General features: G+C 42.5%; 1 protein-coding gene across 2 annotated transcripts in view; it reads left to right on the top strand.

Moving 5' to 3' along the window:
• fstl1b (follistatin-like 1b) overlaps positions 1-13,022 on the top strand; it is a 587,712-nt gene that overhangs the window by 567,728 nt on the left and 6,962 nt on the right. For both annotated transcript variants that reach the window (XM_067993032.1, XM_067993031.1), the window contains exons 6-10: positions 1,662-1,792; positions 8,056-8,174; positions 9,283-9,395; positions 11,256-11,366; positions 12,771-12,874. In XM_067993032.1, coding sequence (XP_067849133.1) covers positions 1,662-1,792; positions 8,056-8,174; positions 9,283-9,395; positions 11,256-11,366; positions 12,771-12,874 — 578 coding nt within the window. The remainder of the gene's footprint in view (positions 1-1,661; positions 1,793-8,055; positions 8,175-9,282; positions 9,396-11,255; positions 11,367-12,770; positions 12,875-13,022) is intronic.

Genomic DNA, 13,022 nt, shown 5'->3' with positions numbered 1-13,022 from the left:
TTGTCCTTTGAGGAGAGATTGAGTAGAATGGGCCTATACTCGCTGAAGTTTAGAAGAAGGACTGGTGATCTCATTGAAACAGAAGATTCTGAGAGGGCTTGACAGGGTAGATGCTGAGAGTCTAGAACCAGGGGGCATTGTCTCAGGATAAGGGGTTGGCCATTTAGGACTGAGATGAGGAGAAATCTCTTTACTCAGAGGGGTTGTGAATCTTTGGAATTCTCTACCCCAGAGCGCTGTGGATGCTCAGTCGTTGAGTATATTCAAGGCTGAGATCGATAGATTTTTGGACTCTAAGGGAATCAAGGAATATGGGGATCAGGCTGGAAAGTGGAGTTGAGGTTGAAGATCAGCCATGATCTTATTGAATGGCAGAGCAGGCTCGGGGGGCCGTATCGCCTACTCCTGCTCCTATTTCTTATGTTCTTATGCATTCACAATATACTGCAGAATCTGGAGCAGCGCCTGTTAGTGTTGTAACTATGGTCCAGGTGCTACACCCACAGTGTACTGCAGCAGTTCTTGTACTGTAGATCAGTACCACTCAACAAGATAGTGCTGCTTTTAGTCCTGCACCAACACCAGACTGTAGTAGTTAAAGATTACAGCAGTTTCACTTAGCATGGCATTTCTAGTGCCTGACTGGACCTGCAGTGAACTGCACCAGTTGTAGTGGATAAGAACAGCTCAGATCATGGGTCAGTATTTCCAGTAATCTTAATTAATGAGAGTGCTGTAATTATCAGCTCTTTCTATGGAAATGACAGCTAAATCTCTAGATATTGATAAGATTTCCTCCTACTGTGCCCTGCATGGAAAGCTTGTTATAATAATTACAGCTCATACTAGTAATCATACCCATAGGCACATGACAACCCTTTGGCTTCAAACAAGCTTTAAAAAGTATGTTGTGGATACAAAGTAAAAAGTTAAATTATTACTGTCACTCAAGTATAGAGGAACTTCAATATATGCTGGCACCAGTCATTTAATTGTTACGTAAGAAAGAAAAAGAGAAACATGAGAAGACTTCTTTGTTCTGATTCTCAGCATCGCATTTATTGTGATGATAGATTTAAAGGACTAATATGGCTTTATTATAGTTATTGCATTATGAAAGGGGCTACAGTTTTACAATATTTTTTGGATTCCATCCAATTGAACAAAATGTTGAATTAAGAAACTAGGTACAACTGAAGAGTTTGTGGCAAATGAATTTAGTGAGAAAGTCCACCTGAGTACAAAGGGGGGAAATTCCATTTTTTATTCATGCTTATTCTTTTCCTAAGATTATCAACACTGCACCCCTAACCCAGACTCCAGGGGTGTAGGGATAAGCGAACCACTCTGAACTTAGTTGGCTTTTTAGGATCAACTCTTCTGGCGTCTTTGGTAAAATGATCCTTTGCCCTCGATGGTCTTTAGTTTTAAGTCTCAAAGTGATGTAAAGTCCAGAATACAATTTGTTCTACTTTTACACACTGGGCTGTAAATCAATTCTGTATGTAGACAACCTATATCTGACTGAAGCTGTAACTGGTACCCTAGATTTTATGGTATTCTCCTACTATAGTCCTATTCCACTGCAGTGGTCATTCTTCATGCTCTGGTCTTTTGACAGGAAAGAGCTGTTGACTAACATCAAACCTTTTCTCCTCTAGTTGTTTGCTACCAGTCAGACCGTGATGAGCTCCGGCGTCGTGTCATGGAATGGCTGGAGACTGAAATCATCCCTGATGGGTGGTTCTCCAAAGGCATCAACTACACAAACATTCTCAACAAATACTTCAAGGTAGGCATGGACTCTGCCTTAATAAAATACCAAAAAGGGTAGCAATTTGTTATAGGGTTACAGCTAAGCAAGATTGAATTACTGAATTATTCTCCATATTATTTTAGTTTATAATTATTTTTAAATTTTATTATTTCTTTCACTTTTTTCCCTTAAGTCAGTGTTGTGAACTGAGCAGTACAGGTGACAATGAAATAAGATGATAGCAGTGCAGGAGTCAAAGATATATAACATCATGTGATGCAGCGGACTTAGATCCATAGAAATTATAGCTAAGAAGGAGGCTATTTGAACCACCATGCCTTTGGCAATGTTAACTCTTCAGTTGCAGCGAGCTACTCTAACGCTCTTTCCTTGTATCCTTTTATAATCTTCCTTTACAAATATTTATTCAGTTCCATTTAAAATATGTCTTAATAACCACTTGCGATACAGCATTTTATTTTCTAATAACTGTTTGTGTGAAGCTCGTGTATGTGTGTCTAAGCATTAGTCATTATGGAGTGGAATCTATGAATTAGTGCTCCTGGCACAAAGTGTAATTGGTGTGGAGGTAAGCATGCCTTGCTTGATTTTCCGTCTGTTAATTCCATCAATTAAATCAGACAAGCTGCACTAACTTTCATGTCCCAATTCCCAGTATGTGCCCCTTTCATGCAAAGCTCTGCACCAGGAATGCTAATTTGTAAAATTTACCCCTACATTTCTCCTCAGTGGGTCAAAGTAAAGTGTTAGGTCAGTCGGAATAAGTTTTGAGTTTTAGGAAATGTCATCATTGAGAATCTCCCATCAAGTCCTAATTCCCCCATGCTCATTTGTGGCTCGCTGTCTGAAAATACACAATAAAGCTTATTTCCAACATTTCCTAGAGAGGATGGTGCAGGCTATCCCTATCTTCCTCCCACTCCCCCTTTCCTGGCATTTTCCTTTCTTTGTATTTCTTTTCAAACCGTACTCTCACACACAAGGAAATAGCATTGACAGAAGATTCATTTCATTATTGGCTCAGAGTCTGTCCTGATTTTAATAATTAAAAGGAACCATTAATTGAAATATGGTACAGGGGGTATGTGTTGTGAAACTTTCAATGTGTTATTGTCATCCAAAAAGCAATACAGATGATCTCAGTCATGCTATGGACACCTGCAATTACACTTACAATTATGCAGTATCATACAGTGAAAGGCCCCCCTGCAAGCAAAGTTTTGGAACTGTGCTGTTGGCAAGGTTTACCTAAATACTTCTGACACGGTTGATTTTGTGCTTAAAAGACCTGGTAAATATGACCTCCCAGTGTAATAACGCAGGGTATTAGTATTCACAACCATTAAATTTTAAAGGTCTAAATTCAGGAGTTTTGTTATATATGTATATATTCTGTGAATGCTGGAAATCTGAAATGGAAACAGGAATTAATGGCTATACACGACAGGCCAGTCAGTATCTGAAAGAGAAAAGATGGGTGGATTTCTACTTGAGCTTCGCTTTTAGATGTTGACTGCTCTGCTGTATATTCTTAGTGTTTTCAGTTTTGTTTGAGTTGTTGTTAGAGTAAATTCCTTAAGTAATGATAGTTACGTGTAACGATATGCAGACATGAATGGCAAAAGATATTTTGTTGCTTCACAGCATTCCATGTGAGACCCGCAGCCACTGTATGGGAGAGAAGATCCTATTCAGTTTAATAGAGAGAAAACAGAACAGATAAATTTTTGGAATATGGCTGGATAAGCAGTCAGATTATTACAATATATTTTGATACCCGTGTATTGTATATACAGAATATTGTAAGAATTTGCATTTTCAGCTGCTTTTGCTTTGATGTTTTAAAGTGAAAATGAATAAAAATTTTCATTCCAAGTGGAGAGTCCGAAAGTATAGCTTTTTGTCTACGTTACAGTCACTGCACTTCAAAAACAAATTAATTTTAAGAACATAAGAAATAGGAGCAGGAGTAGGCCATACGGCCCCTCGAGACTGCTCCGCCATTCAATAAGATCACGGCTAATCTGCGACCTCGAATCCACCTTCCCGCCTGATCCCAATATCCCTTGATTCCCCTTGAGTCCAAAAATCTATCTATCTCAGCCTTGAATATATTCAACGACTCAGTATCCACAGCCCTCTGGGGTAAAGAATTCCAAAGATTCACAACCGTCTGAGTGAAGAAGTTCCTCCTCATCTCAATCTTAAATGGCAGACCCCTTATCCTGCAACTATGCCCCCTAGTTCTGGATTCTCCAGCCAGGGGAAACAGCCTCTCAGCAACTACCCTGTCAAGCCCCCTCATAATCTTTTATGTTTCATTTTGTAAATTCTTTTGAGAGATTTGGACGTGAAACTTGCCAGACCGTCATTGGGTATTTCACAGGAAACTTGATGAAGGAAGCAAGCCGCTATCCAGGTTGGGATTGGGCCCTCAAAGTGGCACCTGGTTTTCCAGCTGAAAAATTAGTGGTTATGTTACTGGACTAGTAATCCAGAGGCCTGGATTACTATTCCGGAGTCATGAGTTCAAATCCCACCACAGCAGCTGGGGAATTTAAATTCAATTAATTAACTAAAATCTGAAATTAAAAAAAACTAGTATCAGTAATGGTGGCCATGAAACTTCCGGATTGTCGTAAAAACCCATCTGGTTCACTAAAGTCCTTTAGGGAAGGAAACTTGCCGTCCTTACCCGGTCTGGCCTATATGTGACTCCAGACCCACAGCAATGTGGTTGATTCTTAATCGCCCTCTGAAATGGCCTAGCAAGCCACTCAGTTGTTCAAGAAGGCGGCTCACCACCACCTTCTCAAGGGCAATTAGGGATGGGCAATAAATGCTGGCCTTGCCAGCGACGCCCACATCCCATGAACGAATAATAATAAAAAAATTGTCTTGAGAAGTTGGAAGTTGAAGGAGCACGTGCAGAGTGACAGATGTGCACAACCTGCATGTCGGGAAGTGACTGTGCATCATGCATGTAGGCTATTCTAAAATGATTTGAGGTGTTAGGGCCTCGAAATACGTGACTGTGCCAAAGCCTCCAATTTTATACTGCATCTTGAACGTGTGACATCATGGAGCATGAGTATATATGAGATGCAAAGAATGAGCTGTATGTTTGTATGAGAACAAACCTGGGTGAGGAGTATGTATGGAACGGTCAACATTGTGGCAAGTAACCGTTGGGCCGTCAACAAGATATATGGTGCAGTTGGGTCCTGTTTCCTTTCAAATTCCTTCGAGTGCTGTCTTCTCGTTTTGATCCAAGGTTCTGCGGATAGTGTACACAGCACTGTTCTGCTTTGATCAGCATTGCATTTGATTTGGTTCTTGATCCTTACTTTTATGTCTTCGTCCATAGTCCTAGAATTTCAAATATCCATTGAGAGATTGAGAATTCTGAAATGAGGTAGAAGCACTGCGTTGCCAAGAAATCTTTAACATTAAATCAGAGAATTAAGAAGCCGTTGTCAGGGAATATTGGCGGAATCTAAAGCTGATTGTTTAATGCGCTCTGTAACAGTAACTTATTCTTTAGTTGGACTAAAACCATTGGCAGTAAGTAACTTTGCGATTACAGAACACGTATAAATAGGCGTTTTGTGCTTCCTGGTGTTATTGAAGAATAGGGCTGTTGGCAGTGAGAGTTCTTTTGTTCCCCTCAGAACTGTGTTCCACTAAGCAGACCAACAGATATGAAATATTTATTACTTTAAGCAGGTTGGTAGTCCAGTTTGTTCCCAGGCATTGTTTGAAAGTTTCAGCACAGGAACAACATATAGAAAATATACTTGAAGAAAATAACAAAGTAGATGCACGTGGACAAGCCTTGACCTGTATGTTTCTGAGACATGGAGCACTGCAGCATCTTTTGCTTTGTTTTTTCATATCTTTTATGGATGATCATCGATGCTCAGGATACAGTCCTGAGATTTGAAACATTTTCCAGTTTTGCTGCTGCAGTCAGCGGAATGTTAGGGAAGTGGAACATTTTCCAGTCTTGCACCCACTGTCACCAGCAAGCACACCAAGGTGAGGAGTAGCACAGCTAGATGCAGAACAATCTGTACTCTGACCCAACATGAGAGAGGGTTCAAAAATTAAGTAGCATTATTTTTTTGAAATAGGAAATTAGCAATTCACATAAATAGTAATTTTCTTTTGAAGACGGGAAAATCATTGAAGCAAATAATATAAAGAAGTTGGGGGCGAAAACTACAGGTTTAATTTGCTTTTGGTTCATTAACAGAGTTAATAAGGTTGGATTTCCGCAGGGGTTCTCCCAATTGCCTGCTGTAACTTCAGCATTTCTCCAGGGTTTCTGCAGAGCTTCCACCAGTGCTACCTTAGCCCCTTTAAGTAGCAGTAGATTTTATATCCTGCTACTGCACCAGAATTACACCTCTCCTGCAGGTATTTTCCAGCTACTACCCTCTGCACTTCCCCTCCCGCCTCACTCACCAGCCAACCCACCACATCCCGGCCTCTCAATACCTGTTATTATACATCAGCGCTAGGCACTAGGAACGCCAGACCATCACAGGCAACCAGTGTTTCTGGGTCAGGTACAACACATCAAATGCACAAAGTAGGGAGTTGAGTCAATGGAGGGACCATTGATGACTTGCACATAAGAACATAAATAGGAGCTGAAGTAGGCCATACGGCCTCTCAAGCCTGCTCCGCCATTCAATAAGGTCATAGCTGATCTTCAACCTCAACTCCACTTTCCCGTCTGTTCCCCATATCCCTTGATTCCCCTAGAGTCCAAAAATCTATCTGTCTCAGCCTCAAACATATTCAGTGACTCAGCATCCACAGCCCTCTTGGGTAGAAAATTCCAAAGATTCACAACCCTCTGAGTAAAGAAATTCCTCCTCACCTCGGTCTTAAATGGCCAACCCCTTTTCCTGAGACTATGGGCACAATTTTAACATTGAAAAACGGATGGGCTGGAGGGCATTCAAAATTGCGACCATTTCAGACCTGCCCCCAACCCGCCCATTTACGGTTTTCACTTGGGCAGGTGACCAACCTGCTCCCAGGAGGCAGGTTGGTCACTAAAACCTTTCAAGGAGGCTACGGGCCTCCACTTTTGCAGATTTTGCAATTTCAACCCCTGAGGGCCGGGAATCCCAAAGATTCACAACCCTCGTGAGAGGAGGTGAGAAAGCATGAAACTGCAAGTAAGTGCCTTTCAGGCACAGCATGTGGGCCCAGAGGAGCAGGAGTGCTTCCCCCAGGCCCAACAAGCCTACCTGCAACGACTCCCCAACAATTGCAGACCCCCCCACTCTGATCCGCCCCCAATTGTGGCCCGGCCCCCCCTCTCCCCGAAATCGATCGCGGACCCCCGTGAGGACCCTCGATCCCGAAACATTCCCATGCCCATCAGTGCCCCTGCCCATCCATGACCCGCCACCCCGTCCGACTGAGACCAGCCTGTCAATCAGGCCGGCCAGTCGGACGGCAAACCGACAAAAAAAAATAAAAGACTTCCTTACGTCAAAATCGTAAAGCTGTCCGGGAAACCCGTACTTCCGGATTTCCCATCCTCAATTTGACCCCACCCCCCCCCCCCCGGCTCGGGATTAAAATCATGCCCTATGTCCCCTAGTTCTAGACTCTCCAGCCAGGGGAAACAGCCTCTTAGCATTGGCAGATTTGGGCCAGGATCTCTAAGCCAGCAAATTTGTTTAATTGCCCAAGCCCCTTTAAGCTGCTACACGTATTTCCTGAACCTCCAATGGCGGTCTTAGTATCGACAGGAAATTTAATTGTGCTTAGTTGGGGTCACTCGGGCGGGCAGAAACCCCGTTGTGCCACTAGGGAAGAAAATCCCAGCTGCCAGGTATTCCCTAACACAAGATTTGTAAATTTTAAATGCTGTTCATGTGGAGCATTATCTGGGTGCAGTAAAGTTCTGAGAAATTGAGCCTAGAAAATCATAGTTCAAAATTGTTATGTGCTCCCTGACTAGAAGTGCTTTGTGTGAGAAAATTCTGGTACGTTGCCTGGTGTGTGGAAGTTTGGCTGAACATCTTGAAACTGCACTGTACCACCATTAATTTCCACAGGGGTTCTCCCAATCATCCACCGTAACTTCGGCAGATCCATGGAAGCCCTGTTTCTCCAAAGTTTCCGCTGACGGCAGACGATCATGGGAACCCTCAAAAATTCTACCCCGACATATTTAGGTTACTTTGGATTTGTTTGGAATATTCTGGTGCTTGAAAAATTAACAGCAAGAATTTTCATTTTCTTTTTGACAGAATTATGATGATGGTGACTCCTACCTAGATTCTAATGAGTTCCTGAAATTCGTAGAACACAATGACACTGCTATCAACATTACCTCATATACTGATCAGGATGACAACAAACTTCTTCGGTGAGGCGTGAAGCAAGGGGAATGTTGCAATTGATTGACTATCTGAATAGGTGGACATAAGTGTCTTGACTGGAGTTATGGGAGAGCCTAACAACTGAAAAGATATGAAGGGACTAAGTCATCAGGAAGCCCCCATCCAGGTGAACCAGATGAGGGATCATGTCTAGCAGCAGATGGCACAAGGGGAGAAAAACTAAAGATAATGGAAGTTGAAAACTGCTCCCTGGAATCTTGAGGATTGATATACACTCGTGCATACAGAATAGCCAAAACCAAAACTGCTTCTTGCACGTTCATTAATTTTATTTTCTGCAATTCTCTAGCAGTTTCAGCTTTACACAGTAATCATCACAGAATTTGGTGTGCCAATTGGCCTTGAGAAACTGTAAGTCGGGTGGAATACTGTGGAAGGCCCTCAAATTAGTCTGGAACTCAGATACAGAGTTTCCTCAAGGGCCTATTTGAGGCGGAACATTCACCTACCCACGAACATGGTCCCTCACGTCAGAGGGGGCATAGCTGGAGAAGGGATCTCTCAGGTCGAGAGTTTCCTCAGCCTTGGCCTGTGATCCACAGGCTGCCAGTACGCTTAGTGAAAGTAGGCATACCAGCCAGCGGAAGTGGAATCCACCTGCACCTGGGACCCGGAGACAAATGGCAGGCAAAGTTTAGAAATCCGCCTCGTTAAAAGACACCCACTTGCTCGGGCTGCCAAACCCTATTTGAGCGGCAGACCTTTGCGGCAATACCAACCCCAACTTCCCTTGCCCGCCCCCCCCCCCCCCCCCCCCAAGCAGGTGCCTGAGATGTACTTGCCATGGCACAGCCTTGCTAGCTTTATGTGGAAAAAAAAGGGAACCTCCCCACTCCAGACACTCTGACAGGGTGTGCAGCAGCGAATGCCAGGATCGGCCCACTGGGATATGTCGGGATCAAAGGCCAACGGATGTTCAGTTCCGTCGTATGCTGTTCTTGTTTATTTGGGAGATTTAAATTTTAACGTTAGATATTGTTGGATGAGTTTCTAAGTTGATGCTATTGGGTATGATCAGCATTGTTGCTCATACTCTAAGTAAGACTAAACAATGCATCCTGTGGTGTTTTGTAGGGGTCTGTGTGTGGATGCACTGATTGAGCTGTCTGATGAGAATGCTGACTGGAAACTCAGCTTCAATGAGTTCCTAAACTGCATGAACCCTGGTTTTATCCCTCCTGAGAAAAGTAAGTACAAACTAGAATCATTCTACAGCTAATGCAGAGAATACTCTTTTTGGTATTTTTTCTCTCTCTGCCTTCCAGTTTCCTCCCTTTTTCCCCTTCTACTGTGACTCATGTTTGGCAGTGGTTCCTGATTTCACTGAGGTGGCCATTCTTCATGTGGAAGCTTGGACAGTGAGTTTTGTTGTGCTTTTCACAACCAACCCTGATCTTGTGCTTTCCTGATATCCCACTTTCAACATGGGGCAGATGTAGATGTTGATTTGAGGAGCAGCAACTAATTTTTACCCCCTTCCTAACCTGAGAGAGTGCTGAGGCCAGTTGTAGGCAGCTTCCCATTCCCCACATTACTACCCCAACTGAGCATAGAGCAAGAATCTAACCTGGGACCTTTCTGGTCTCAGTAGTTCGGTACCAGGCCGTGTACGGATTTACCCAGTCAGTGATCAGGAGAGCTACACAGATCACTTTAAGTCATATTCTTGAAAAGAAAACTCCAGGATGAAAATCAAAATTCTTGTTTAGGTGAGGAATAGAAAGCTGAAGAATGAAACATTTAACCTCTGCTAACATATTTCAAAAAATCATTTTTAAAATTATTTTACCATCCATTGAAGGACATGCATGCTTTTTACCCATTTGTACACCTTTACTACTAAAAGGAGAAGTTGGATAGTTTGCTCCCAGAAACTGTGTGTCCCTTTCTGACTTTTTTCTCTCACCTGTAGGGACATACATGGCCCCAGCTGATAGCTCTCCAGTGCAGTGAATCTAACATTATAGAGTGGGTGACAGTTTGAAACTGGTAATCTCTAATCTACAAAATAGTGTTCCAACATACACAGCATCGTACTTCTAAGATGCAGTCTATAATAGAATCTTTCGCAGAAGACCTGTTGCTTAAGCTAGCTCATTCTCCTTTCAAAGTTCAAAGCCCAGTTCCTGCCTGTTACTTGAGTGACTTTATTCTCTGGGTGAGCTTCTATGGTTCATATCCAGGCATGGCCTGTCACTAGAATTGGTGTCACATATTTCACAGCCAAGCAGCTGGATAATTAAAGAACTAAAATGTTACAAAGAATTATGTCTTGTGGAGGTTCTGGAACAATCTGCTTTGCCGCAGTACAATGCTGTCTCCTATCAGCTGACCATGAAATGTTGTGGGCGCAACCAACTGTGGTACAGGTTGTTCAGCTCTCCTGACTGAAGGGGATTGCATGAGGAGAGGAAGATATAGGGAGGGTGAGAATCAGACACCTGAAAGAGGTGGGAAAAGAAAACCACGAGTCAGTAGCATTGCTTTTCGCAGTGATTTAAATTACAGAGTTCACCTGCTGGTTCTTGTTATTGTATTTGTCGGGCGCTACATACACCACAGCCTCTAGATGGCGCTATATAAGACCATTTGAATTCTGGTATTCAGTTTATTGGTAAAAATTAAACTTAAACACTTGGAACACTTGCCTGAAATGAGATGTTAAGAGGTTTGATGGGAAGCTGTCACATTTAGTAGTGCTAAGTTATTGGCAAGGCTCTAGCTTAAATTTACTATTTTCTGTTTCTTGGTGCTGCCATTTTCATACCATTTGGTAAAATTTGAGCAAAATAGAGTTTCTGCTGTACTTCTGCATCAGGATCCCCATTTTGAGTAACAGAACCAAGGAGAGATGACCATACTGTACAGTGCAGAAAGTTGAGCGGTTTGTTGTCTCTTTCATAGGTTAGTTTTTTTTGTTGATTTTGAAACGAGTGTGGTGGTTTAATTTTACACCCCAGTTATACCCTATGTCCTATGTATTTCTATAGTGTGGCTGCATCATTCATAGGTGAATATAAAAGTGTCCTTCCTTTGCTGTGTCATAGAATGTGCCTTGGAAGACGAGACCTATGAGGATGGAGCTGAGACTACAGTGGAGTGTAACCGCTGCGTCTGTGCCTGCGGCAACTGGGTGTGTACTGCCATGACCTGTGACGGTGAGTTGAAATGTTATCCTAGAAATAATACTGTTATTGTTCTCTCACAGGATTCTCAGTCTCAGGCAGGGGGTGGGTGGTGTCAGTTTGCCTTTTTTCTCCCCACATATATCTGCAAATGGAACTAGAGTGTATCTCAGGTCAGGTTGTTTGGGGGTGGAACAGGGAATAACGAAGTGTTGGGTTACTTTGGAGGAGGAGAAATATAAATTTATTTTTTTGTGCCAATATTGAGGAACAGTGAGTGTGGATGCTGTTTATTATTTTATTTCTCAATTTAAGATGTTGCCAATAAAGCAGTAACACAAAATCCAAGCAGAACAAAATTAACTTTCCACAAAGGTACAGAGCACTCTGCAATAAAGTAATTTTTGAGGTTGAGACCATTTTTTAAAGGGGGAATGCTATTGATCTATTCCCTCTAAATAACATGGGGACCCAAGGGCTCATGAGGACTTTGATACTGGGATAAAAAAAAACATTCTACAGAGCCGCATAATTCAGGGCAAAGAAACTTTTAACAGTTTTTGAAGTGGAGTTGGGGTGGGGGGGGCACCGACTTGCTGCTCTTTATTTATTTCTCTGTGGCATCGGGGACCCCGGGGTTCGTGAGCACTTCCAAGAAGAAATTTATGCTGCACAGAGACACAGACCAGAAAGCAAACAACTTTTCTTGTTGACTGAAAGAAACACATTTAAGCTATAGAGCATTGAAAATACCTGTAAGATGTAACTATTTGCAGGGGAAGCCTGCGTTTTGGAGAGAGCAGGAACAGGAATCAGCCTGTAAGAGTTGAGGGGAGGACTACAGTAACACCAATGGAGAAAATGCATATTGCAGGCATAACCTGTTAGTGGGTTAAAGCTGCGTCCTCCTTGCGACCCCCTGATAACCTTGTCACGCGACCCCCAGTTTGGGAACCTCTGTTTTACACCCAAGTACTTCAAAAGGATAATCTGCCCAAAAAAATACTTGAACATTCAGCAATGGTATCTTCCTCTGACCCTTTCCACGTAGTGGAAAAACCTTAAATTGTCAAGAAAAGCCATCAATTATCAATAAACATTGGCTTTAAAATAACTCAACAAATATCAGACCAGTCAGGTATCAGCTAACGAACAGTTGTGGATCAGACTCGCCCTTAGGTGCTCCGAAAGGTACTAATAATTACACTGCAATTTCAGAACACATGTTTCTTGGAGAAGCAGTGGATATGTATGTATTTAATCTCCTGATTACCTTTTCCCTATTATCGTACCTTTTTCTGTCTTTGTTTAATTATCTTTCCTTTTCTTCTACATCTGATTCAGTTTATTCACTTTTTCTCACTTTTTTTTTCCTCTGTCTTGCATTTTCTCTTTCTCTGATGACTATTGCTTTCTTCTTTGGCTTCCTCACTGAAGGTAAAAGTAAGGACTTCTCTGAGGAGCAGCCAGAAGCAACTGCAGGTGATGAGATGACTGAGGATGAATGGACAAAGTACGTTCATGAGCTCAACAAGCACCAGGTTAGTACAGTTGGAATCTGAGACTTACGGGAAGGCTCAACGGTAGTGGGTGTCCACATCTCGGCACTCATGGAAGATTGGTTTCTTCTCTATGTACCTCAAATCCTATACACACTGCATGCATGCCTGAATTATATCCCTACCAGAC

The sequence above is a fragment of the Heptranchias perlo genome, chromosome 11 (assembly GCF_035084215.1).
Source record: "Heptranchias perlo isolate sHepPer1 chromosome 11, sHepPer1.hap1, whole genome shotgun sequence".
NCBI lineage: Eukaryota > Metazoa > Chordata > Chondrichthyes > Hexanchiformes > Hexanchidae > Heptranchias > Heptranchias perlo.
The sequence above is the reverse complement of the archived record's forward strand: the minus strand, read 5'-3'. Positions and strand labels throughout refer to the sequence as shown.